Source organism: Macrobrachium nipponense, chromosome 7 (genome assembly GCF_015104395.2).
Source record: "Macrobrachium nipponense isolate FS-2020 chromosome 7, ASM1510439v2, whole genome shotgun sequence".
Classification (NCBI taxonomy): Eukaryota; Metazoa; Arthropoda; class Malacostraca; order Decapoda; family Palaemonidae; genus Macrobrachium; species Macrobrachium nipponense.
Window position 1 is genome coordinate 103,502,756 of NC_061109.1, and position 26,985 is coordinate 103,529,740.

General features: G+C 43.4%; 1 protein-coding gene across 1 annotated transcript in view; it reads left to right on the forward strand.

The window, feature by feature from the left end:
* LOC135217178 (sterol regulatory element-binding protein cleavage-activating protein-like) overlaps window positions 1-26,985 on the forward strand; it is a 184,931-nt gene that overhangs the window by 98,093 nt on the left and 59,853 nt on the right. Inside the window, 1 exon segment of the mRNA XM_064252899.1 lies at window positions 22,781-22,943. Coding sequence (XP_064108969.1) covers window positions 22,781-22,943 — 163 coding nt within the window.

Consider the following 26,985-nt stretch of genomic DNA (forward strand, 5'->3'; position numbering starts at 1 on the left):
AATTCGTAACGCACTGATGTAAAAAAATGTTTTTTTCAAAAATTCACCATAAATCTAAATATTGTTTTAGAGACTTCCAATTTGTTTCAAAATGAACATAAATGATTGAATATTACTATACTGTAAGAATTTTAGCTTACAATTGCAGTTGTCGACCATTTCGGACGAGTTAAAGTTGACCGAATGTCGAATTTTTAAATATTTTTTTTATATGCAAATATTTCGAAAATGAGAAAAGCTACAACCTTCAATTATTTTTTGTTATATTCTAAATGAAATTGTGCACATTTTCATATATAAAACTCTATGAAATGCCTAATATGAAATGGAGCAAATATAACAATAAGGCGACGTACGCATTTCGGAGATTTGCGGCAGAGAATCGGCGCGTGGAGGGAAGGAAAGTTTATTTAAAAAATTCAACATAAATCTAAATAATGTGCTAGAGACTTCGAATTTGTTTCACAATGAAGATAAATGACTGATTATTACTAGACTGTAAGAGTTTTAGCTTACAGTTGCATTTTTCGACTATTTTGGTATAGTGAAAGTTGACCAAATGTGGTTTTTTTTCTATTTATCGTGACTTATATGCAAATATTTCGAAAATGAAAAAAGCTACAACCTTCAATCATTTTTGTTGTATTCTACATGAAATTGCGCACATTTTCATATATAAAACTTTATGTAACGGCTAATTTAAAATGGTGTAAACATTACGACAATCGCACAAAAAAATTTCAGATTTTTTTCGGAAGTTACCGCGTGGACGTAAGGAAAATGTTTTTTTTTTTTTTTTATAAATTCACCATAAATCAAAATATTGTGCTAGAGACTTCCAATTTGTTGCAGAATGAAGGTAAATGATTAAATATTATATACTTGAATGTAAGAATTTTAGCTTACAAGTGCGTTTTTCGACCATTTCGATAGAGTCAAAGTTGACCGAAGGTTGAAATTTTGGCACTTATGCAGGTACTATCCGACTTACAACCTACTCGACATACGACCACTCGTACTTACAACCTTACTTCAGACAGTTGACCATTGAGTTACTTGGCACTGCGCCATCTCATGAGAACTCTCATCACTCAGGCATGAGAACTCTCATCACTCAGGCAGCATCAGTTTGAGTTACCCTGCCCTATCTGCAGCATCATTTGGTATTAACTGTACTGTAGACTGAATTGCAAACCAATTTACGTAAGAATCGACTTCTGACATGCATGCAAGAACCTAACCCCATTGTAACTCAATGCCTGATTGTACGTAATATATACTATTACATAAATGATTAAAATGTATTAGTAGAAGTACATTATGGTAAAAAGATTGAAATAATGATTGTACATTACATTACAGTATTAAATAGGCACTTATATAGCAAAGGTTTGATAGTATACCCTACCCAGTATGTTGGCCACTTTCTAAGGTTCGACTTACATCCATTCCGACTTACAACCAGTGGGTCGGAACCAAACTTGGTTGTAAGTAGGATAGTACTGTAGTTATTTATATGAAAATATTTCAAAACTGATAAAAGCTACAACCATGGATTGTTTTCAGTTGTATTGTGCATGAAATTGCGCACATTTCCATATGTAAAACTTTCTGTTACAGCTAATTTAAAATGGTGCAAACATTACGACAATTGCACATATGATTTTCTCGGAAGAGTTTCCGCGCGGACGTAAGGTAAAAGTTTTTTCATAAATTCCCCATAAATCGAAGTATTGTGCTAGAGACTTCCAATTTGTTGCAAAATGAAGGTAAATGATTGAATATTACTAAAATATAAGAGTTTTAGCTTACAATTGCATTTTTCGACCATTTCGGTAGAGTCAAAGTTGACCAAAGGTTGAAATCTTGGCACTTATCATTATTAATATGAAAATATTTCAAAACTGATAAAAGCTACAATCATGAGTATTTTTTTGGTGTATTCTGCATAAAAATGCGCACATTTTCATATATAATACTCCATGTAACGGCTAATTCAAAATGGTGCAAAAATTATGTCAAAATAACGAAATAATTTCCGAGATGTGTCACTGATAATTTTTAGTGCAATAAGAAAGAAATTTGTGCTAGCGCGCCTGCGTAACGATTGTAAACAAAACAACACCTTGATCCGTGATTAACTACATATAATAAACAAAAGAAAAACTTCCAACCATCTTTTTTTAAAACTAAAAAACAATCTAAAAATGCATATACAGGCAGTCCTCGGGTTACGATGGTCTCGGCTTACGACGTTCCGAGGTTACGGTGCTTTTCAATTATATTCATCAGAAATTATTTCCAGGGTTACGACGCATGTTCCAGGGTTACTACGCATGTTCCAGAGTTACGACGCCTACAAACGCTGATCTGGCAGATGAAATATGACACCAAAAATGCAAAATAATCAATATTTAAAGGTTCTTTGATGAAAAATGCAATATGAATGCAGTTTACATAGTTTTGAATGCACCTAAAGCATTAAGAGTAAGGTTTTCTTAGGATTTTTGACAATGTTCCGGCTTACGACGATTTTCGGCTTACGACGCGTCTCAAGAACAGAACCCCCGTCATAACCCGGGGACTGCCTGTACTTGAGTATTTTCATAGTTTTATCACAAAAAAGAGCATGTAGTTATGAAAATATGAAGATACAGTAATATGTAAATATTTCTCAGTGAAATATACCATGAATAAGCAAATTTTTCATGGATAATGGGTATACTATACGGTCCATAGAAAAATCCTAAATACAGGTAGTGTTCCAGTTACGATAATTTGCCTTACGATAATCAGGTGTTACGATGGGGTTAACAATTAATACCGAAAATAAAAGTTGAAAATACAAATTTTTAAATTTTGTGCACAACAAGGGCAGGCAGCAGCGTACTATGCTGTACGATATGTTTGCCCAAGAGCGAGAGGCTGGCGAAGGTACGGCGGCAGCCTACGAGGACCTCACTTGCTCTCGCTCTGAACCAAGTAAGATTAGGTAAGTGTTTGTTTGTGATTTTTGTGCGTTTTTTTAAGTAAACTAAAAAAAACTATGTCTGTCAAACAACCAAATAGGTCTCCTGCTGGTAGTGCAAAAAAGAAGAGGCAGTCCATCACTTTGGAGCAGAAATTGAAGATAATTAACCAGCGTGAAGCGGGAAAGGCAGTCAGGGTTATCGCACGTGATGAACGTTTATCCCAGTCGATGGTATCCACCATCTAAAGGACAAGAAACATGTAATGGATGCTGTAAAGGCATCTGCTTCTGTTCATTCAACAGTTATATCAAAGAAGAGGATAGGGCCTTTGGAAGAAATGGAGCAGTTACTGGTCACGTGGATGGAGGACCAAATACAAAAGCGTATGCCACTCACCCTCTTGACCATTCAGACAAAGGCTTGCATGCTTTTTGAAGAACTAAAGAAGATGTATGATGATAACCACAAAAAATTTTGCAGCAAGTGCTGGATGGTTTTGTCGTTTCAAGACCATCATAATTTTCACTGTGTGAAAATTAGCTGTGAAGCAGCAAGCGCTGATGCCGGCGGAGCAGCTAAGTTTAAGGATCCTTTACACAAGATCGTCGTTAATGAAGGGTACTTGCCAGAGCAAATCTTTAATGTCAACGAAATCAAACTTTATTGGAAGCATATGCCACAACGGTCTTACATCTACAAAGAAGAAACAACGATGCCTGGGTTTAAGGCATACAAGGATCGATTGACTCTTCTGCTTGGGGGAAATGTGGCTGGGTATAAACTTAAGCCCTTTAGGATTTATCACTCAGAAAATCCGAGGCCTTTAAAAACATCGACAAGCATACACTTCCTGTGCATTACCGTCATAATAAAAAAGTGTGGAGGACTGCAATGCTGTTCGAAGACTGGTTCGTTCATTGCTTCATTCCAGAAGTGAAGATTATTGTAGGAAAAATAACTTTTGTACATGAACTTTCCTGTCAGACATATACTTAGCTTACATCTCTGACGTCACGACAGAATTCAAAACTCGCGGCAAACGCGACAGGTAGGTCAGGTGATCTACCTTACCCGCCGCTGGGTGGCGGGTGTAAGAACCAAAGTACCTTTCTTGCCAGATTTTTTCTGTCGTCGGTGTCGACTACACCTGTTGTCGGTACCTCTTGACAGTTGGATTCTTTTCTCGTTTTTGCCCTGGATTGTTTCTACGGACTTTTGGTGAAGTACCTGATCTTTTGGCCTGGCATTCGCGATTTGTGGACCGTTATTTGACTTTTCTTTGGATTTGGATTCATGATGTCTGATGTTGATACTAAGAAAACTGCTATGTTCAGAGTTTGTTGTATGACTGAGTGTAAGGTGAGGCTACCGAAAGCTGCGGTAGACCCTCACACAGTATGTTTGAAGTGTAGAGGGAATGAATGCACCTTTAATAATCCTTGTAACGAATGTGAAAAGCTGAATGAGGATGAATGGAAGCCTTTGTCTTCCTACTTGAGGAAGCTTGAAAAGGATAAGTTAGGAAAGCTTCTTCTAGGAGCAGTAGTAGATCTCGTATTAGCGAGTTGGATGTAGATAATCCCATTTTAGACGTAGCTCCTTTGTCAGTTTCAGCTCCTGCTCCCTGCATCGAAGCCGAAGATGCGCCTTCGGAAGTGGCCTCCATGAAAGCCACCATTCGCAGCATGGAGATGAAAATCAAACATTGTTCCGATACGTAATACAAACCCTCGGTCCTTTAACAATAGGAAGGTAACTAGCGGCAGCTGGGACGGTCGTAAGCTTCGAACAAGGGTGAAGACGGTAGTTAACTGCTTGTCCGATCGTGCGCGCGCCCGCGCGCCCGAGAGGTGAAGAATCACTTTTGCTTTCGGCCGCGGGTGTGAAGGACGTGTTCGTCATCGCTCTCTGCCCGCTTCATCGTCGTATGCTTTGTTTATATTGTGTTTTCTACTAATGGTTTGTTTGACTTGAAAATGAAACTGTAAGTACACTGTTTTCATTTTCATTACTTAATTATGAATCAACATGGAGCTATCGCCGTAGAGACGGCGATTTCCGCTCTTTTCATGAATTGAACCCTTGAATTGTGTCTCGGTGCCGAGGGCGGGCGCACTCGCGCCGAGTCATGTATTTTGGGCGAAAGTGTGTAATTGAAAGATGTAAGTACTCTTTTTCATTATATTTTTGCCCTGTGCGTTCGTTGCCGAGAGCTTGATTGCGCTTGGCACGAGCCTCTTATTTTGTATGAATAGAATGCAATGAAAGTGGATTCGCAATGCAGTTTTCTTTTCATTTTCATTTATTAATTGCATCAAATTTAATTTTGGATCAATTTCCGCTCTTACCCGGGAATTAATCCTTACGATATATTGCTGTGAAAGTGAAAATAGCAAGTGCAGTATTGTTCATTTTCATATATATTTATGATAGCATCATATTATTATGGATCAAGTTTCCGCTCTTACCCGGGAATTGATCTTTCCCCCTTTAAGTTCTATGAAGTGAATCGCAAGTGCAGTATTCTGTTTCATTTTCATATTACTTTTCACTGCTGTGGGGGGCGGGGGTAGGGGAAGCGAAGGTCCTGCCAGGAAGTCGTCGGAAGCTCTCCCGCGACTCCCTTGGTATCCGATTCTTCGTCTTCTTTCCTGCCCCCCCGCTCAGCTTCCTCGTACTTTTGTTTTTTTGGGGTCTTCCTTCCGGTTCGGGTGGGGCTGTCTCTCCCCCCCGTGCGTGAGGGAACCCCTCTTACTAATCTGTCTGTGCTACCGCAGGTGCTACATCCGTGGGAGACGACCTTGGACAGGTATGGGCCACTGCGGCTGCAGGGCGTGCCTAGCATCCACGATCTGCTGCAGCGTCTAGCGAGGTCTGGGGCGGTCTCCACTACAACCTTCACGGCCGCTTATGCTGCTTCCCCCCGCTGGTTTACACTCCCCATGCTGTGTCGGTGACGCCGTCTGCCGCTTCTAGGGCCGGTCGCCGCCGTACCGAGGAGGGGTATGCCGCCGCCGCCTGTGTTTTCCTCGTGTTGCCTGCCCCAGACTTCCGCTGTTCCAGCAGCTCGCCCCTGGACCGGCCGCCAGTACCAGGTTCCCGCTGGCTGCTGATGATTCTACGAGGCGATGGCTGGGCCTGCCGTACCTGTCACTGATGTGGTTCCCGCTACTGGCTTGACTGTCCCTTCTGTGTTTACCGCTGCCGCGTTCCTGCCGCTCCTGAGCTGGTTGCTGTTCCTGTCGCTCCTGGTTCCTGCGCCTGTCCATGCTGGTCCTGCCCATGGTGTGTCTTCCCCAGTCCCAGGTCCTTCCGGACAGGTGCAGTCGGGCCGTGTTGCTTCGGCAATAGGCCCGACTCCGGCCTGGATGGAGGACCTGACGACTGTCCTGCGTGAGCTGACGAAGAAGAGGAAGGTGTCATCTTCGTCTTCGTCTGTTTGCTGCCTCTTCCCCTTCGACTTCTAAGGCCCATAAACCGAAGAAGAAGAAGGCTGCCTCCCCCCCTAAGAGTCTCCTTCGGGAACTTCTAAGGGCCCGTCCCACCTCGGTGGGACGGGGGTCCTTCTGCTGGTCCTCCTGCTCCTTCGGGAGCGGGGCCCGTCTCCACTTCCGTAGGAAGAGATAGACGGGGACCAGAGGAGTATCGGTTAGCTCTGGTACTTCCTCGCCTGGTGCTAGCGGCGATGCCGCTACGCCAGGTTCCGGCTCGGTCTCTCGTTCGCGGGAGATCCCGAGTGTACGCTCTCCCTCGGGAGACCGTGCAGCCAAAGTTTCGGCGCCAGAGTTCGCTCGGCGCCAAGACCACGGCACGGAGCAGAAGGCTGGCGAGAACCGCTCAGGTGACTCTCGCCAGGCCAGTGGCCGCTCTCGCAGCGACCAGCTGGTAACCGGGTTTTGTTATTCCCCCTAAGAAGACTCCTTCGGGAACTTCGAAGGGCTCGTCACACTCCGGTGTGACGGGGGGGTTCTTCTGCTGGTCCTCCTGTTCCTTCGGGAAGGGACGGGGTCCCGTCTCCCCTTCTGAGAAGAAGAAGAAGACGGGGACCAAGGGTGTGCTGGCTACCGCTGGTACACCCTCTCCGCCTGGTCTTGGCAGCTCTGCTGCTAAGCCAGGTACCGGCTCGGTTTCTCGTCCGCGAGAAGTTCCGAGTGTACGGTCTCCTTCGGGTGACCGTGCAGCCAAAGTTAAGACGCCTGAGTTCGCTCAGCGTCATGACCGAGGCACGGAGCAGAAGACTGTCGAGAGCCGCTCAGGTGACTCTCGCCAGGCCAGCAGCCGCTCTCGTAGCAACCAGCCGGTTACCCCCTCGGGAGCGTTGGAACTTGGGACGGTCTCTGACCGGCCACGGGTTTGAGGCTGGGAAGAGGTCCCCCACCCCCAGGTCCCCTCGACCGAACGTACCAGCCTTCGGCTGGTACCAGCGGTTTGACGTGCCGCGAGGACGCTCACCGGTCTCACCGCGAAAGTGAGCTCTGCAGGTCACCTGACCGCCGCTCCCACAGGGACGGCGGATAGGGACCGGGGCGGATCGATGACCAGCAGCAGCTCGTCTGACCCGGGCGACGGGAACCGGGGTCGACGTGCTCAGTCGAGCCGCTCGCCACAGTGAGCGGCACGGCCAGGCCTGCAGATCGATCCCCACCGCGGGTTGGTGATCGGGCCTGCAGCCCCCCACGTCTACGCTGGTCCTGCCAGCGAGGGGGGGGGGGGGGGGAGCGTCAGGTCTGTCTCTCCACTACCTTCAACTTCCTCGGGCTACACCGGAAGAGCGAGGTAGCTAGGAGTGATCGTGAGAGGTGCGCCGCTCACGATCCCGTCACGACGCCGCACGTGCCACGTATGGTCTTAGGACCAACCAGGACGTACGCGCAAGTGATTGGAGGCACCGTCAGGGGGGGGGGGGGGGGGGGGGGTAGCGTCAGTTCTGTCTCTCCGATACCTTCAACTTCCTCGGCATACGCCAGGAAGAGCGAGGTATATAGGAGTGATCGTGAGAGATGCGCCGCTCACGATCCCGTCACGACGCCGCACGTGCCAGGTATGGTCTTAGGACCAGCCAGGACGTACGCGCAAGTGATTGGAGGCAACCGTCAGGGATCTGTTGCTGGTCCTTCTTCTGAAGGAGGAGGGTCTTGGGAGCTGCTCTTGTTGGAGGGACTGGATGGTCCCTACTCCTCAAGACGCTGAACTTCCGAGATTCAGAGTAACTTTGCCCAGGTTTATTGCACTGATTCGTCAGCACAACGACCTGGGGGAAGGATCGCCGCTCCCACCAGCAAGAGCCCATGTCTCTGCTCGAGTTGTTTTTGGGGGCCCGAGAGGGAACCCAAACCGACGGTGGGTTTGCCGCGATCGGAGCTTGCCGATTCTGTCTTGAACCAGAGTCTCTCGTCTCCGGACAAGAAGGCTCTCTCAGTTCTGGCCGGTCGATCAGCTACTTCCACCTCCTCTACTGCGACAGCGGCGTTTCTACGTGTCTTCGGACACCGTATTTAATACTCCTTCGGTCCTCCTGAGAGGTTTCGACCTCGACGAGGACTGGAGTGAGTCGGAGGACGGTATCGGCTCTCTCCTGTCAGGTGTCGATCAGCCCCACCCAGACGACGTTCACAGTGGCGGCAGACCCTTACCTACAGTGAGAGTTCGTAACCCTCCTCGGGAAAACGTTTTCTCCTGACGATACGTTTTTCCCAGACTCTGAGAGGCCATCGCCGCAAGGCGATGGCTGCTCCTACTCTTCTCCAACTGCTAGTTCCACTGGGAAGGCGAGCGAGTATCCAATTCCTCCCCCATTCCCTCTCTCCTTACGGCTACGAGGGAAAGGGGAGGGATCCTACAGAGATTTCTCTGTAGGATTCCACGTTGGGGACTGCGCTACCGGGGGGACCTTCGGGTCCTACCTGACGTAAGCCCCGGTCGTTGAGGAGGAATCCTCCCCCATTCTCGATTTCTACTGGAATCGAGAGGACCACCAGCCGATATCGTTTGACGAATTCGGTGGGGGTTTGGGGTTTCGCAGACTGCTTAGAATTCTACGGAATTTCTAGCGCATTCAGAGTGTTAGAGTTTCTTACGATCTCCAAACACTTAGGCGAGACCACGGTCCAAAGTGAGCGAGACGAGAATCCCCGATATGTTACACGATAATCGGGAACCTCGCCTATGCTCGAATTCCTGGAATTTCTAGCATTAGGAAGTAAGACTGCTGCTGAAAGAAGACTATCTCACAATAGGCGACCAACCAACCTGGAATAGAGAAGAACGGACGGGAATATCCAGTTTTGGCTTGAACTATCGTCTTAGTATTCTGTTCACCATTGAAGCTTTTCCTTCGAGGAAGACTTTTTTCACTCTCTTTGATAGAGACCGAAGATGGTTGATCTCCAATCCTTATTTTGTTTTCTTGAAGGAAAGAATTTAGGATGGAGATCGTTGTTCAGAATCCTACAAATATACTACGTATATTAACCTCGCGACATGATTCTGCTAAGCAGTTGAATGGTCCGAGGGGTAGGCGCATATCCTGGTTATTCTACGGATTGCGACTTAGACGAAAAAGTATTCTAATTGAACTGCAACTCGGGTTGCCTGCAACCTCCCAGGAGTTTCCAGTTTCAATTTTATATACTTATGGTGTTGTCACAACAACACCATTTAAGCTTTTATATTTACCGAAATTCGCTTCGCATAAATATAATTGCTCGAGCATATCTTTTTATGCTCGGTGGTTCTAGTCCGAACGCATTCCTTCGTGGAAAGGATTACTTGGCAACTCAGGATGACGAGTCAGCGACAGCCTACTGCGTATTGAATTGCCGAGGCATTTCAGTACAGCTGCCGCTTTGAGATGGACGGTTGTTATGTCTTTCTCACCTGCTTTGATTGAATACCAACCGTATCTCTGCCCAACAATCACGGACTTAAGTCTCTGATTAACGGGGATTCTCGCATACATGAATGACCATCTACTGCTGTGACCTAGTATTCATCGTCTTCGGTATTGCGAGAATTTTAAACAGAGATATCTATTCGACTCTCATCTTTCTGTTTACCGCACGGTAACAGAATTCTGTAATAGTCTCTTGCTGCATCGTATCTCGATAATGCGAATGATTTTTGCGGAATCTGAAGTTTGTCCTCAAAATATCTTGTATTCGGAGGAGGTGTGCAATTGTTTTCATTTTGTTCACCCCGGATTAGCAGATGTATTGAAAGACATCGCCTACTCCCACACCTGCCAGCTCTACTTCCAAACGTTCAGCCCATGAGAAGCAGTTTCTTCAGGCGGCTCTCCCCTGTGTTTCATTACTGAAGAACGCCCGCTTTCACTGCACACCGGACAGCAATGAAATGGCGGTTAGCGTTTTCAGTCATTTGTGAGCACAGGTTTTAGGAATCTTGAGATTCCTTTTCTCGATTCAGCTGGAAGACGTAGGTTGCATTCATTGCCTACCTTCGTCTTCAACGTTCACATATGTTTGTTTCTCCTTAAGCTGAGATTCAACATCTATGATATTTCTTGCCATCAGGGACCTCGTCTTTTGAAGGCAATTGACTTTCGCCTTTTGAGCTTATGCATTAAGAGAATCATCGCCGCGCCGGTCCGGCATCGGTGACTAACAAATATTTTATTTGTTTTGGTCTCTCAGCATAACTCTTTAAAGGGCGAAGGTCACGTGACTTACCCCAGGATGCTTGGACAACTTGCCTCTACTGATTCCGAAACCAGTCAGTCGGCAGCTGTCAGAGCGCCCGAGTCAGTTACGAACTATGCTGTGGACTTAGTTCGGTTGTTCCAGAGCAATCATTACTTCGTCTTAATAGCTTGTCAGTATGAGTACTGTACATAACCAAAGTCGAGAGAGGGATAGGTCATACGACTATCCCCTTCTTTTCGTCTTAGGTAAACTGCATGACTTCTCTTTGAGAAGTCAAGCACAAAGGATGGGATTTGTGACGCTCGATTTCGTACCGATCTTCGGGCGAGACTCAGAACCCTTCGGTAACTGACGATTGGTTCGAGTCCTTCACAATACCCTCCCTAATGGACTTCACCGCCTCCGATACGAAGGCCTATGCTGCTTTGTCCTGAAGGCGCGACGGAAGCTGTCTGTCAAAAAAGAAACTCGACACCCAGGATGAGTGTGGACGCCTCTTCATCATTCTCTCGCGTTCCGCAAGAACTTCTCCGTGGCGCAGGTAATGAAGGCAGGCGCCTGGTCCAACCGGACCGCATGCACCTCCTTCTACCTTCGGGATATTGCCCACAGTTCCTTGGATCTTTTTCCTTGGGAACCGTGGTGGTTGCTCAAACACGTTGTGTAGTTAACCCAGACCCTCGCAGGGTCTGAACAGCATCGAGTCCTGGTGTGACCGTAAGAATGGATGAGGAATGAGTGAGTGTGACTGGCTCCTCTTCCCATCTTTTTCATTCCCTCTATCTCTGGGTAGAGGGACACGGTCGTCACCACCCAACCCTGCTGGGTAAGGACGAGATGCAGGTGAGCTACTCAATAGAGCACCATCCTATCCCTTTCAGTAGGGATAGGAGTAAATATCCACCCACTCCTCCAACAAGGGGGAGGAAGTGGATGCCAATTTGAGACACCCATCATTTTATGATTGTCTCTTGCAAACAGGAAACAAGTTCTTGCTTTCTGGTACGAAGAGATACGCTTGCCTCTCTCTTAGTACTTCGCCCAGAGGTCTGACCATTGATCCTGCGGTGCACACCCCGATCAATCGGACAGAGGTTTGGATCCCTCCCTTGCTCTTACGACCAGGGAGACATTCCAGGGTTGGACGAACACCAGTCTGTTCACCAAAAAGACTCAGATTCCTCCCACCAAGAAGTGAGTCTTCCTATTGTTAAAGGACCGAGGGTTTGTATTACATATCGGAACAAATGACAATTTGTCGAAAATTGCATTTTTCCTAACTATACAAACCTGATGGTCCTTTACATATAGTCCCACCTCATGCCACCCCTCACTCTGCAACTTTTTGCGTGGGCCTAAAGCAAAAGTGATTCTTCACCTCTCGGGCGCGCGGCCGCGCGCACGATCGGACAAGCAGTTAACTACGTTCTCCCTTGTTCGAAGCTACGACCGTCCCAGCTGCCGCTAGTTACCTTCCTATTGTTAAAGGACCTCAGGTTTGTATAGTTAGGAAAAATGCAATTTTCGACAAATTGTCATTTTGGAAGGTAAGAGTGATTCTAATAGTGATTTGTGCAGTGATCCCAGTGCAGTGGAGGGTGCGTCTGATCGGCTCCCTAATGCTTCCAGGCCTAGACCTCTTCCAGACTCCCAGTCCCAGTGGAGGAGGAAATAAGTCCTGAAAGACCGCAGGAAGGTTAGGGAGTATCCCCCTACCGGTCAGGCGTCCCGCCCTCGGTAGCGCCTGTTGCTCGTTTCCACAGGCTACCATTGGATCGCGCCAAGAGAGAAGTCTTGCGCCAATGCTCTCGTCTTCGCCTTCGCCCTCTCCTAAATGAGGATGGAGCTCTTCGGAAGCCTCGCGCCCTTCAAAGAGAGCCTGGAACGCTCCCTGCGCCCTTCCCTCCAGCCCTGAAGTTTTTTCGGAAGAGGCTGAGGTGGAAGCGAAGAAACGGAAGAGATCTCTTGAGTATCGTTCCCCGAGCAGAGATCGAGCTTCGTCACCTGTTCAAGATTTTGTGAAATCTCCTGCAAGGGTGTTGGCTAGTCTTCAGGCGCAGATTTCGGCTCTGGCTGGCTCTCTTTGCGTGTCTTCTCGTCGTAGGAAGGACGTCTCACTTCCTGTAAAGAAGTCCAGGCTCCCCTCTCCCGACTCTCGCTATTCGACGGAAGCGGCCCGCTCGCCTGGGCGTTCGGAGTCTCGCAGGAGACTTTCTACTTCGGACAAGATCCCGGCTGCGTCCAGGCGCCAGTCGCCTGACAGACAGGATATCTTTGTTTCTCCTTCGGACAAGGAGCAGGCTTCTCGTAGGAGATCTTCGCCCTACAGACGCTCTTCTCGAAACAGGATCGCTCCCCTTGATAGGCACCAAGAGCCTAGTAGGCGCTACTCGCCTTGTAGCCGCTCCTCGTCTCGCCTCCACTCTCCGCTGTTTGACAAGCGCCCTTAAATCCGGTACCCAAGACGTTCTTCGCTTGACAGGGCGTCAAAGAGCCTGTTATAGGTGCGTTTCTCCTGGCAGGGCGCTCTTCACCACTGACTTTCACTCTCCTCGAGTCAGGCGCCGAGATCATGGCAGACGCTTCTCCCCTTGTAGGCGCTCACCTAGTAGGCGCTCGTCGCCAGAGAGCCTCTCTCCTCGGTTCAGGCGCCAAGAGCCTGGTAGCCGCTTCTCTCATGGCAGGCGCTGTTCGCCTGGTAGCCGCTCTCCTTTGGATAGGTGCCAAGAGCCTGATAGAAGTTTTTCTTCAAACAGGCGCTCTGCTCCTGACAGCCGCCTTACTCCTGTTAGGCTCCAAGAATCTGGAAAACGCCCTCCTCAAGACAAGAAGGATTTTGCGAGTAGGCACATTACAGAAGTTTTGTCTCCAAGAGTCAAACCTCAAACTTCCTCAAGAGACTTTTCTAAGGGTAGTCGCGCCTCTAAGGATCATGAGGGTTCTTCAGCTGAGGAAGAACAGGATCCCTCGGTAAGAGGTTAACAGATTTGCTCCTTCAAGAGTTCGGAGATATCCTTTCTCCTGTGGCTCCTCCTTCTCCTCTTTCTTTATTCTCCACTTCGAAGACTTCGAAGGTTTCATCTTGTGTAAGGATGAAACCGACTATTTCCATGAAGAAGGTGCTTAGAGGTTTTGGGGAATGGCTCCTTGCTAAGGAAGAGAAAGGGAAGGACTGATTTGTTCTTTCCCTTCCGTCCTAAAACTGACTGGCAGATTAGGATTCTGGTACGAATCGGGGGAACCATTAGGCCTCGCTCTCCCTTCGTCTGTGGACTCGGACTTCTCTTCACTGGTGGATTCCGCTCGTCGATCCGCCCTCCTGTCTGCCAAGACTACGTGGGGGATGAACGAACTTGACCACCCACTGAAGGGAATGTTCCGAGTCCTGGAAGTTTTCAACTACCTTGATTGGTCTTTAGGAGTTCTGGCTAAGAAGACCCAGACCCCGGATTCCCTGTCTCCTGAAGATCTTAACTGCGTCCTCACTTGCATGGACAAAGCAGTGAGAGACGGCTCGAGTGAAGTCTCTTCACTGTTTGGAGCTGGAGTGATAAAGAAGCGGTCAGTCTACTGTTCGTTTCTCACTAAGGCAGTTTCACATGCACAAAGGGCCTCACTTCTTTATGCTCAACTCTCTCCTCTTCTTTTCCCCAAGAAAATTATTCAGGATGTCTCGAGTGCCCTATCAGCCAAGGCTACTCAGGACATGTTAGCCCAGTCGGCCAGGAAACCTCGCTCTGTCTTCCAACCCAAGACCAAGAAAGAGACTCCTCTGAGGCAGGAGCCCTTTCGAGGAGGACCCGCTGCCAGAGTTTCTTCAACTAGAGGAACTAGACCTTTTAAGAGAGGTAAAACCTTCTCTAGGTCAGTCAGAGGGAAAGAAATAGCGATCAAGGACTCCAGACATCAGTGGGTGCCAGACTACTGAAATTTGCCGACGTCTGGGCCCACAAAGGGGCAGACTATCGATTGTCAGCAAAGGATACCTCATTCCCTTCTCGTCAAGGCCACCATTGACGACGACTCCGACGGAGTTGGTGGCCAGGTACAAGGACCCCATCATGAATCAAGCCCTTTCTCTAGCAGTAGATCTGATGCTAGAGAAGGAGGCTATAGAACTAGTGAAAGATCCCCGCTCTGCGGGTTTTTACAACAGACTATTCCTAGTTCCGAAGAACTCAGGAGGATGAAGACCGGTTTTGGATGTAAGCGCCCTGAACGTCTTTGTGGAAAAAGAGGAAGTTCGCCATGGAGACGACTTCCTCAGTGTTACGGCTTCTTGTCCAGTCCGGGGACTGGATGGTGTCACTAGACCTTCAGGACGCTTACTTTCATGTGCCGATCCATCCTTCTTCACGGAAGTATCTGAGATTCATGATGGGAGGAAACATCTTCCAATTCAAGGCCTTGTGCTTCGGCCTGTCGACTGCACCCCAAGTGTTCACGGGGTTAATGAAAAACGTGGCGCAGTGGCTACATTTGGAGGGAGTGAGGGTGTCGCTCTACCTCGACGACTGGCTAATCAGAGCAGAGTCACAAGAAAGATGTCTGGAGGACCTTCAAAAGACCCTTACATTGGCAAGTTCTCTGGGACTTTCTGGCAAACTTCTTCCCAGAAGTCTCATTAATCCCCCCAGTCAGAGTCGGATCTATTCTGGGGATTCGGATAGTTTCTCTGGCTTTTCGGGCTTTTCCGTCACCAGAGAGGATAGCTCGTTGCTACGAGAAACTAACGACCTTCCTAGAGAAAGATGCATGCACAGTGAGGGAGTGGATGAGTCTGCTGGGGAGACTCTCCTCGTTGGAGCAATTCGTTTCTCTAGGAAGGTTGCATCTCAGGCCTCTACAGTTCTTCCTATACCAGAACTGGAGGCGTCTCTCCCTAGATCTGGAGTTCTCCTTCAAGATCTCAAGGGGAATCAAGAGGGACCTTCGGTGGTGGACCAACCCACTCCGATTTGTGGAAGGAATGTCTCTGTACAATCCGCCGAACCCCAACCATGTGTTGTTTTTCCCGACGCATCGGAAGCAGGTTGGGGAGCGACGCTCGGGACAAGAGAAGGGTGTCAGGCACCATGGAAGGGGGATCAGGTGTCCTGGCACATCAACAAGAAAGAGTTGATGGCAGTTTGGATGGCATTAAAAGCCTTCGAGTCCCACGTATGAAATGCTATGGTTCAGGTCAATTCGGACAACACCACAGCCTTCTGCTGTGGTCTCAAGCAAGGAAGATCAGTCTTCTCACCAGATTCGTACAGGGAAGAAAGGAACGTCAGGGCCGTATCTCCTGAGCAGAAGAATCAACTCCTGCCTTCCGAGTGGAAGCCCTCCACTCAGAAGTATGCCCAAGACCTGTGGAGAAGATGTGGCAGGCCTCACAATAACCTCTTTGCAACAGCAAGGAATGCAAGGATAGAACATTACTGCTCCCGATCTCAGACCCAGGGGCCAGTATCAGTGGATGCGTTTCTCCTAGACTGGACAGGTCTAGATGTCTACGCCTTTCCCCCCTTCAAGGTACTGGGACAAACCCTCAAGAAAATTTGCTATCTCGGAGATGACAAGAATGACGCTAGTAGCTCCGTTCTGGCGCCGCCCAAGATTGGTTCACAGAGTACTGGTAATGGTTGGCTGGACTTTCCAAGAGCACTTCCACAAAGACAATTATTTGCTCAGACAACCCTACTTCTGACAGGTAATCACAGAAACCTCCCGCTCAATCATCTGCTGGCTTTTTCGACTCTCAAAAGTCTTGTCAGAGCGAAGGGGTTTTCGACAAAAGCTGCTAAGGCTATCGCCTCAGCTAGAAGACCTTCGACCCTTAAAGTCTACCAGTCGAAGTGGGACGTCTTTCGCCGGTGGTGCAGGAACCAGAAGTTTTCCTCTTCCAGTACCTCTGTGACTCAGATCGCAGACTTCCTAGTTTTCCTCAGAGAAAAAGGCGTTTTGGAGTATCTACCATCAAGGGCTACCGGAGCATGCTGGCTGCAGTGTTCAGACATAGGAACTTAGATCTTTCGAATAACAAAGATCTGCATGATCTATTAAGATCTTTTGAAACTTCCAAGAAAACTTCGACCGAAGTTCCAAGTTGGAATCTGGACGTGGTTCTTCGTTTCCTGAGGTCCTCTAGGTTTGAGCCACCCCAGTTAGCCTCCTTCAAAGATCTTACGAGGAAAGCTCTGTTTCTCATGGCTCTGGCATCTGCTAAAAGGGTTAGTGAGATTCATGCCCTAGAAGGAAGGGTAGGTTTCAAAGGAGATTCCGTGATTTGTTCCTTCCTTCCTTCGTTTTTAGCAAAGAATGAGAACCCCTCAAATCCTTGCCCAAGGAGCCTTGAGGTTTGTGGATTATCTGCCCTAGTAGGGGAAGAACCCGAAAGAACTCTTTGCCCTGTTAGGAGTTTAAAATACCACCTTCAGAAGAAGAAAACCCTTAAGGGCATTGAGGACAGACTATGGTGCTATGTAAAGGACCCCAGCAGACCATTGTCTAAAAATGCGCTGTCTTTCTTCATTAGAAGTCTAGTGAAAGAAGCACATAGATCTTGTAATGAAGAACATTTCAAGCTCCTAAAAGTCAAGGCTCACGAAGTGAGAGCCATTGCCACTTCCTTGGCCTTTAATAAGAATATGTCTCTTCAGAATCTGATGAAAACTACATTCTGGAGATGTAATTCAGTATTCGCCAACCACTACCTTAAAGACGTCAGGATTACGTATGACGAGTGCTTCGCATTAGGCCCGTACGTATCGGTGGATTCGGTGCTGGGGCAGGGAGCTGGAACATAACCTTAGTAGTTTTTTCCCTTGTTTTTGGTATTGAGTTCTTATGGTTGTATGAAAAATGATGCAGGTAGGCATCTTTTTTCTTTTCGTAATACTAATAACTTTAGTTTGGTTAGGTGATCGGATTTGGTTTGAAGCTCTCTGCGTTGGTAGTGGACAGGTTCTGTCATAGAAGAGGGCGAACCCCCATTGACATGATCCGACTTGGATTCTACTAAGTAAGCGGATATCAAGTCCCGTTAGTAGACCCAAAGAGTCTTTTCAGCTGTAGGTCACGCCCTCGCTGTAGCTCTTATGGCTATGCAGACTAATAGAGAGAAAAAATCTGGCAAGAAAGGTATGTTGGTTCTTACACCCGCTTCCCAGCGGCGGGTAAGGTAGATCACCTGACCTACCTGTCGTGTTTGCCGCGAGTTTTGAATTCTGTCGTGACGTCAGAGACGTAAGCTAAGTATATGTCTGCCAGGTAAGTATGTACAAAACTTTATTGTAAAATAACAATATCATATCCCCTTCAAAATTCTTCTGATTCTCAATAATGCTCCTGGCCACCCTCAGCACATCGGAGATATTAATGATAATGTAAAAGTTGTGTTTCTGCCACCAAACACAACTTCTCTCATACAACCCATGGATCAGGGTGCTGTGGCTACGTTCTTCGGAACACATTTGCGCAGGCTGTTCAGGCTATGGATAATGAGAAAGATCTCAGAACTTTCTGGAAAGAATTAGTGTTCTGAACTTCATTATGAACATTGGAAGGGTGTGGAAGGAGGTAAAGAAAGAGTGTATTACATAATGGGGTCTGGAAAATCTGCTAAAAGTGTATGTGAACTCGTTTAAAGGTTTCGATGAGAATGAAGAAGTGGAAATCAATAAAAAGATCTTAATACATGGGAAAAGTTTAGATTTAGAAATTGATGAGGAAGATATCCAAGAACTTATAGATGTGCAAGATGTAGAGCTAATGGCAGAGGATTTAATTGCACTTGCAGAAGAGAAAAAAAAGCAGAAGAGGAAGAAGAAATAAAAGAAGAGCCGGAGAGAACGTTTATGACAAAAAAACTGGCAGAGGCATTTGCTTTATTTGAACAAGGACTGAAACTTTTAAGTGAAATGGATGGGGACGAGGAACGGTTTCCCAAAGTTCAGAGGGCTTATCAAGACAATGTTGCATGTTATCGATTAATTTATGAAGAGCAAAGAAAACGCACTGTGCAACCTACAATGGAATATTTCTTCAAGAGAACGACTCCAGTGCCTTCACCTTCCCCCCATCCTACCCCCTCACTTGAGAATCAATCCTGTACGTCTTGGAACAGTTGTTTCCTTGAAACGCCTGAACTAACAGAAGAAGAAATTCTATCTGAAGGGGAGTGAATTGATGAGCCTGCTGCTTTATCATCCTCCTCCTCTTCCGATTTTTAGTTTATACATAGCCATGAACAGCCTGGCACTGTTCATGTATGCCAACAACGGACCGAATCTTGGTGAGTACCCTTTACACTACAGCCTGATTCTTGTTCTTATTATTAAATTTCTTTTTATACTTAATTATCATAAGTCAATCTGCATTGAACCACCCAAATTAGCTGGTATTATTAATTACTATGCCGTATACAGTAGGCCCCCCGTATTCGCGTTCTCCGGATTCGCGGACTCACTGATTCGCGGATTTTTCTCTGGACCATATCTACCCATTATTTGCGGTAATTTTTCCTGCCCCCAATTCGCCTATTCGCGGGATTTTCCGACGATAAGTAATCACTAATTCGTGTATTTTGATGTTATTTTAATGCCTAAATACATGTTTATGATACAAAAATTATTTACTAATTTTAAAATATTAATATTGATCAAAACTGTACTAGTAAGTTTAATAAGATTAAATGATATCACATTATAACTAATAATTCTCTCTCTCTCTCTCTTCTCTCTCTCTCTCTCTCTCTCTCTCTCTCTCCTCTCTCTCTCCTCTCTCTCTCTTTTCACTGAGATGAGAGATTTTTTATGGTACATATATGCGTAATATGTTTATTAATATTTTCAAAATAATAATAATAATAATAATAATATACGTAATTACAAAAATCATATGTGAAAGTATTTTACAAAATACTACGATAATCTCTCTCTCTCTCTCTCTCTCTTCGTCTCTCTCTCTTTCTCTCTCTCTCTCTTCTCTCTCTCTTTTTTTTAAAAGCGATGTATGTTTTTTGGATGATGATTTACTAATTTTCAAATATCAATGTTAATGTAAACAGCAATAATATAAATTCATTAAAGAAAATACTAAAGTGAATTAGCAAGATTTTAGTTTATAAATAAAAAGAATTATGTAAGAATAAAAGAAAAGGCATTTTACCCGCCTTTGTGGTTCTTTGTTTTTTGAACACGTAGCCAGCTTGGTTTGGCTGGGTTCCAACTGTCCAAATCCAGTGGGGAGCAAGTGTTGCCATCTGTGTTTTGCCATCTACGGATCATTGAAATTCTCTCTCTTTCTCTTTTACTGATATGAGATCATTTCTATGGTACATGTGTATGTTTATTAATATTTTCTCATAATAATAATAATAATATAACTAATCTCAAAATTCACATGTGATAGTATTTTAAAGAAGTACAATAATCTATCCATTTCACTCTTTTAAATAAGGACAACCCTCTCTCCTCTCTCTCTCTCTCTCTTCTCTCTCTCTCTCACACAGAGATACTAGCATGCGCTAGTGGTAACTCTCGCCCTCTGTTTGAGCTGGAAGTGTATGTATAAGTATATCTTTAAGGACATTACTACATTTTATGGTAAAATAATAATATACAGTACTAGTTTACAAATAATATTACGTTTAATGAGATTAAACAGTTAACAATAACATTCTCAAAATATAATATACAGTACTAGTTTACAAATAATATTACGTTTAATGAGATTAAACAGTTAACAATAACATTCTCTCTCTCTCTCTCTCTTTCTTACGTATGTTTATTAGTGTAAATAAATTATTTACCTAATAACCAATTTTCAAATATTAATAAGATTAATTAAAAATAGCGATTCCCAGTCTTTTTATCCACTTGGAGGAACATGGGCGGGGGAGTAAATGAGTTTGATATACGAATTGGTGGAGGGGAGGAAGAAGAGTCTAGGAGTTATTCTCTCTCTCTCTCTCTCTCTCTCCACTATTATTCTCTCTGTCTCAGAAATAATTCATAATTTCACTCTTGAGGGTCAAATATATGATGTTGCCATTCATTGGTCTCTCTCTCTCTCTCCTCTCTCTCTCTCTCTCTCTCTCTCTCTATCTCTCTCATCTCTCTCTCTCTCTCTCTCTCTCTGTTATTTGCTGTAGGTATATATTTCTAATGGTAAAATGTTTAAGATGACTTTAAAATGATATTAATATATAACCTCAAAGATTAATGCAGTAATAGGTTAGTAATTTTAGGTATATTTGAAGTAGGATGTTATTAAAGGTATACATTTGGCATCTGAACTTTCAAGATAGGCAGTTATAAGCATTTTTAGTGGTGGTTTTAACTATTCACAGGGTGTCTGGTACACATCCCCCGCGAATACGGGGGGAACACTGTATGTATAGGTATATTACTGTGTAATGTAGGCTAATCTTCCATATATGTGTATATATGGTACTGATTAACTTAGTGTAGGCTAGGCTATATTCGAGATACGATTTTTTCAACCTACGAAGGGTTTTTGAGAAGCTAACCCCATCGTAAGTAGGAGAATGAATACCTGCAGATGATTCCGTGAATTGTGAGTCAGCGAGAAGCAAGGGTCAACTCTAAATGCTGATTTCAAGAGCTTGAACACTAAATGTAACCCAATCGGCTCCCAAATTATTAAGCTGACTTTTAAATGAAATTAAATTTACTATAATTTCATTTAAAAGCTAGCTTAATGCATTACCCTTAAAAAAAGAAATAAATGGTTGGTAAAAATATAGGAGTGTGTGAAGATTACATACAGACTATTTCTCTCTTCTTTCCCCCTTCTGATCGATCAGGTTTTTAAGAAATTATTTTGTTTCTTTGTTCTGAAATTTCTTTTCATGAAAAAGTACAGCTCCAGATGGTAAAGGTAAAATTTGCTCAATTTACAAGTATCTACCGCTTGAGAGAGAGAGAGAGAGAGAGAGAGAAGAGAGAGAGAGAGAGAGAGAGAGAGAGAGAGACTGACTTTTGCAGGGTTTCTCAAGGATTTGCAAATGTTCACATATCTATGAAAAATTTGTGTATGATAATTAATTAGTTTCCAATGAAAAGTTACGTGCTATTGTGAATTTGTGCAATTGGAATCATGGAAGATTGAAGTATTACTGTACGTTATAATACGTATTGGTAATTATTTAATAACGGAATGGCTAGCTGGGTAAAAGATGAAATTTCCTCTGGTCCTGTTGCATGTAGAATACAGGATTCCGCAGGTGACAAATGGAAAAGGGGAGCTGATATTTAACGGTGCTGTAAAAGATGAAATTCCCCTGTCCTGTCGCATTTGGATGGGTCAAGGTGACGAATGAAAGGGGGAGCTGAAATTTGTCCTATGTCACACACAATAAAGGCATCCCTTGTAGGAGTCCAAAGAAGCGATCCATTAGGGTTATCCTGAACTTGAGACCTATGGCTAGAGTCAGGGTGGCAGCTTTGTGAAGATTACAATTGGGAAATGGGTGTCTGTTCTGGACAATAGCCAAACTAGGAGTCGGAGTGATTTTGGGTGCTCAGCAACTGAGCTGCAAGGCTGAACCTCCTTAAGGCCCAATATGGCTGCTCTCTCAGGTAGGCTCCTTCCAATCCTTGCAGCAGTTTTCCCTTTCTTGGCTACCTAGAACAAAACCAATTTGGCAGTAGTAAGGAAGGATATGGGGATGCTATGAGAGGGTCACACTATGTGGGCTGCCATGGGCTTTATGTTTGCATGGGAGCAGCTCTTATGAGTGAGGGTTAAGCCTTACCCGTAAAAGCTGTATAAAAAATGGTAAGTAATCACTATAAATATCAAAGAGATAAAAATAATACAACAATACTGACAGTTCAAGTACAGTTTCACTGTATGGGATATTTTTTAGCCATCCAGTTTGTGACCAATAGCTGCAGAAAAGTGACATTCATGAGTAGTGACCTGGAAGCTCCAGGAGGTGCTTGCTCAGTATAGTTAATACTTTTATCCTTTGGAGTTAATTTTTCATTGTTGGGGAACATTAGAGACCACAAATGCTATATAATTGATGGATTTGTATGGAGAAACTAATTTTGACTATGTATTTCTTTAATATTTGCTATTAATACAGTAAGGTTTTGTCAAGTTTAAAATTTAACTTCATTCTATACTTTATAGTGTATATATGAAGATGGAACCAGAGCAGGTGTAACTTCTATTCGAGCATCAGGCAACAGACTCATGGTTGCAAGACTCACTGGTGCAGTTGATATGTTGTGTATTGAAGCAGTAAATAGCATCATACCCAGCAAAGATTCTCATTCTTCAGAATTTAGACCTGGTATGAAAGATATTGTCCTATTTGTTTTTTTCTTGTTTGATTTGCTTATCCAGACTTCCAGAACCCTCTCTAGGACCTTGAACCTAGAACCTGCTTCCTGACTGCCAGTTTGCCTACAGGAAACAATTCAGTTTTTGTCCTGCCCTTTTAGTTTTAATTATTCACACCAAGACAATACTATTGGCAGTAAATATAAAGTATATAGTATGCTGCTTTAAATATTTTTTAAGGTATACTTTGTAGCTAAGGTGGCAGTGTCTATGTTCTTGATCTCATTCACAGTTTCCTAAGCAACCAAAATTTTTTTTAAAGAAATTATATGAGCTTAGACTTAAGTTGTGTTGTGTTCCATTAAGTAGCTTTTAATCTTAGGTGGTTTTACTTTTCATAAGTGACCTGATTGTAAAAAATATGATAGTATGGTGTTAATGCTGTTCTTGTTGCAGTTATTTACTGGCCTCATATGGTAAATGAAGTTGTTCCCAACCTTGTGATCTAAATAGATCAGAGTATGGTATAGTTATTAGGGTATGAGGTTAAACCCCAGCAAAATGGAAACTTATTCATTATCTTTCTGTGCTTTGCACTGGGAACACTGTATGCACCTAATGACTACGAGGTGGTACTCTTGACTCCAGTTGTCAGTAGACTATTTAAAAGTTTTGTAATACTGCTTAGTAAGAGAGGTAGAAATGATACTGTAAGGGAAATAACTGAAGTTCCACATGTAGATGAAATAATGATGAAAATGAGATGGAGGTGCCTTGGATATGTCAATTTTGCCATCTCTGAGAGAATAGCTTTTGATGGTGTCCTCTGGCTATTATGGACACCAGAAGAGTTGGAATACCAAGACCTGCTTGAAGGAGAACTGAGAAGGGATTCAGATTTGAGTAAGGTAAAGCACAAAGGTCCTTTGTGTCACATGTTGAGTTATCAACTACTGCCAAGTATCAGAAGTCTTTCTTCCAGGAAGAATTATTGATAGTGATGTTCAGAATTTTAGTTAGAGGCTGTGATATTGCTTTAAAGCACTTTGCATCATTGACTTGATGTTTTTTACATGTACAGTACCTACATATTTATTTGTTGATCATTTTTATATTTTGTATTTTTTTATAAGTGACTTACATTTACATGTACAGTACCTACATATTTATTTGTTGGTCATTTTTATATTTTGTATTTTTATATAAGTGACTTACCCAGTAATTACATAGCTATTAGTTTTCCATGCACAACAGTCTAAATTCAGATTTTGAAGGTAGCACTTCATTTGCTCAGTGTAGATATACAGTGCTGCCCCTAATGGCAGTACTATTAGGAACACTTAACTAACCATCTCATTCTGTTTTCTGTTGTACTCGACAAAACATTTAGCGCTTACAGCAGCTTATTTGTATTTTCTGGTTATATCACTGGATTTCGGTAGTGTTACACAACCACCAGAGTGCGTATTTCATAGCCTTCGAGCATAAATCTTTCAGAATGAGTCTTGTCTTTTTTCGTTATTAGCTTGATTCAGATTCATCAACCAGCTGGCTACTTGCGCAAGTTGTGAGTAATAGTAAGTCTTGAATGTTACACTATTCCTTTAGGCCAAAACTTTTTCATTCATGGTTTGCTTACCGGGCTTAGGCTATGTCCAAGTTATTAGTAAATAATTGCCTTAAAGTAGTTCTTGAATGTTAAGTCATTCCTTTAGGCCAAAAGCTTTTGCATTTTTTATTTGTTTACTCGGCATAGGCTACGTCCAGCCACTGGTAAATGCTTGCCTTAATAGTAATTCTTGAATATTACATCTTTCTATGAGGCCAAACTTTTACTTTTAGGAATTGTTTACTGGCCATAGGCTATTCGCAAGCCGCTGGTAAATAATTACCTTAAAGTAATTCTTGAATGTTTCGCCATTCCTTTAGGCCAAAACATTTGTAATTTGTTTTGTTTACAGGGCCTGGGTTACTCATCACACTTTCCTTTGCAGAGAACTGAAAAGTTTAGGGGTTGTAGGGTAGTAAGGAGAATGGTGTGTAGTGTTTGGCTGTGGTCAGCTGAGTATCAAGTACTGGTTCTTGCTTTGGCAGTACTTTGGAATGTTACAGAGAAGGTTTGCATGGTCCTGGCATACGTAGTAAATTATTTTTTTTTCTTTTATCACTACAGTGGACCCCCATATTTGCAGGGGATGTGTACTAGGGACCCTCCTCCCCCTACTTCAAATATACCTTAAATTACTATCCTATTAATATATATGGGATTGTATTATTAATATCATTTCAGAGTTATCTTAAACATATTACCATTACAAATATATATGTCCATTACAAATATATATGTACACCCAATAGCAGAGAGAGAGAGAGAGAGAGAGAGAAGAGAGAGAGAGAGAGAGAACAATTCCTTACATATCAAAAGATTGAAATGAACTTTTATGGGCAACATTCCTTCTCCTTCGACAATACGTATATCAAACTGTCATTTACTCCTTTCTCGAAGCAGATAAAAAGACTGGGAATCGCCATGTCTTTTATTAATCTTTTTAATATTTTAAATTTAGTTATTAGGTAAATTATGTATTTATCATGCTACAAAACAAACAAACCTACGTAAGTAAGAGAGAGAGAGAGAGAGAGATTGTTATTAGTATTTAATCTCGTTAAACTTAATATTATTTGAAAATTGGTACTATAAATTACTATTTTATCATAAAATGTAGTGTACCCTTAAAGAGAGAGAGAGAGAATTATTATATTTATTATTTGATATTTAACCATATTAAACTTACTAATACAATATTAGTCAATATTAATATTTGAAAATTAGTAAATAATGGTTGCATTTTGAAAATGTATTTAGTCATGGAAATAACATAAAGATACACTAATTAGTGAATGTTTATCGTCAGGAAACCCGCGAATATGTGAATATCCCGCGATTAATGGGTAGATATGGTTCAAAGAAAAATCTGCAAATAGGTGAGTTCTTGAATCTCGAGAACGCGAATACGGGTTCGAATGTAATCAGAGGAAAAAAGCACATTGTTTCTACATATAACCCTTAAACGCCGACTGGACGTATTTACGTCGACATTTTTTGTCTCTCGGGTGCCGACTGGACGTATTTTACGTAGACATACAAAAGTTTTTTTTAAAAAATTAAAAAACTTTCGCGGAAAAATACTTTTAGCCTACCAGCCGAAAACTCTTGAATCACGCGCCTTGGGGGATGCTGGGAGTTCACGGATCAAGGTGTTGTTTTGTTTACAATCGTTACGCAGGCGCGCAAGCGCGAATTTCTTTCTTGCCGCACTTAAAAAGTATCTGTGACACATCTCTGAAAATTATTTCGTCACTTTGACATAATTTTTGTACTATTTTAAATTAGCCGTTACATAGAGTATTATATATGAAAATGTGCGCATTTTTATGTAGAATACAACAAAAAAATACTCATGATTGTAGCTTTTATCAGTTTTAAGATATTTTCATATAAATAACGATAAGTGCCAAAATTTCAACCTTTGGTCAACTTTGACTCTACCGAAATGGTCGAAAAACGCAATTGTAAGCTAAACTCTTATATTTTAGTAATATCAATCATTTAACTTAATTTTGCAACTAATTGGAAGTGTCTAGCACAATATTCGATTTATGGTGAATTTATGAAAAAACTTTTTCCTTACGTCCGCGCGGTAACTCTTCCGAAAATAATCATACATGCGATTGTGGTAATGTTTGCACCATTTTAAATTAGCCGTTACATAAAGTTTTATATATGAAAATGTGCGCAATTTCATGCACAATACAACTAAAAACAACCCATGGTTGTAGCTTTTATCAATTTTGAAATATTTTCATATTAAAAATGATAAGTGAAAAATTTTCAACCTTCGGTCAATTTTGACTCTACCGAAATGGTCGAAAAACGCAATTGTAAGCTAAAACGCCTATATTCTAGTAATATTCAAGCATTTACCTCATTTTGCAACAAATTGGAAGTCTCTAGCACATATTTCGATCTATGGTGAATTTATGAAAAAAAT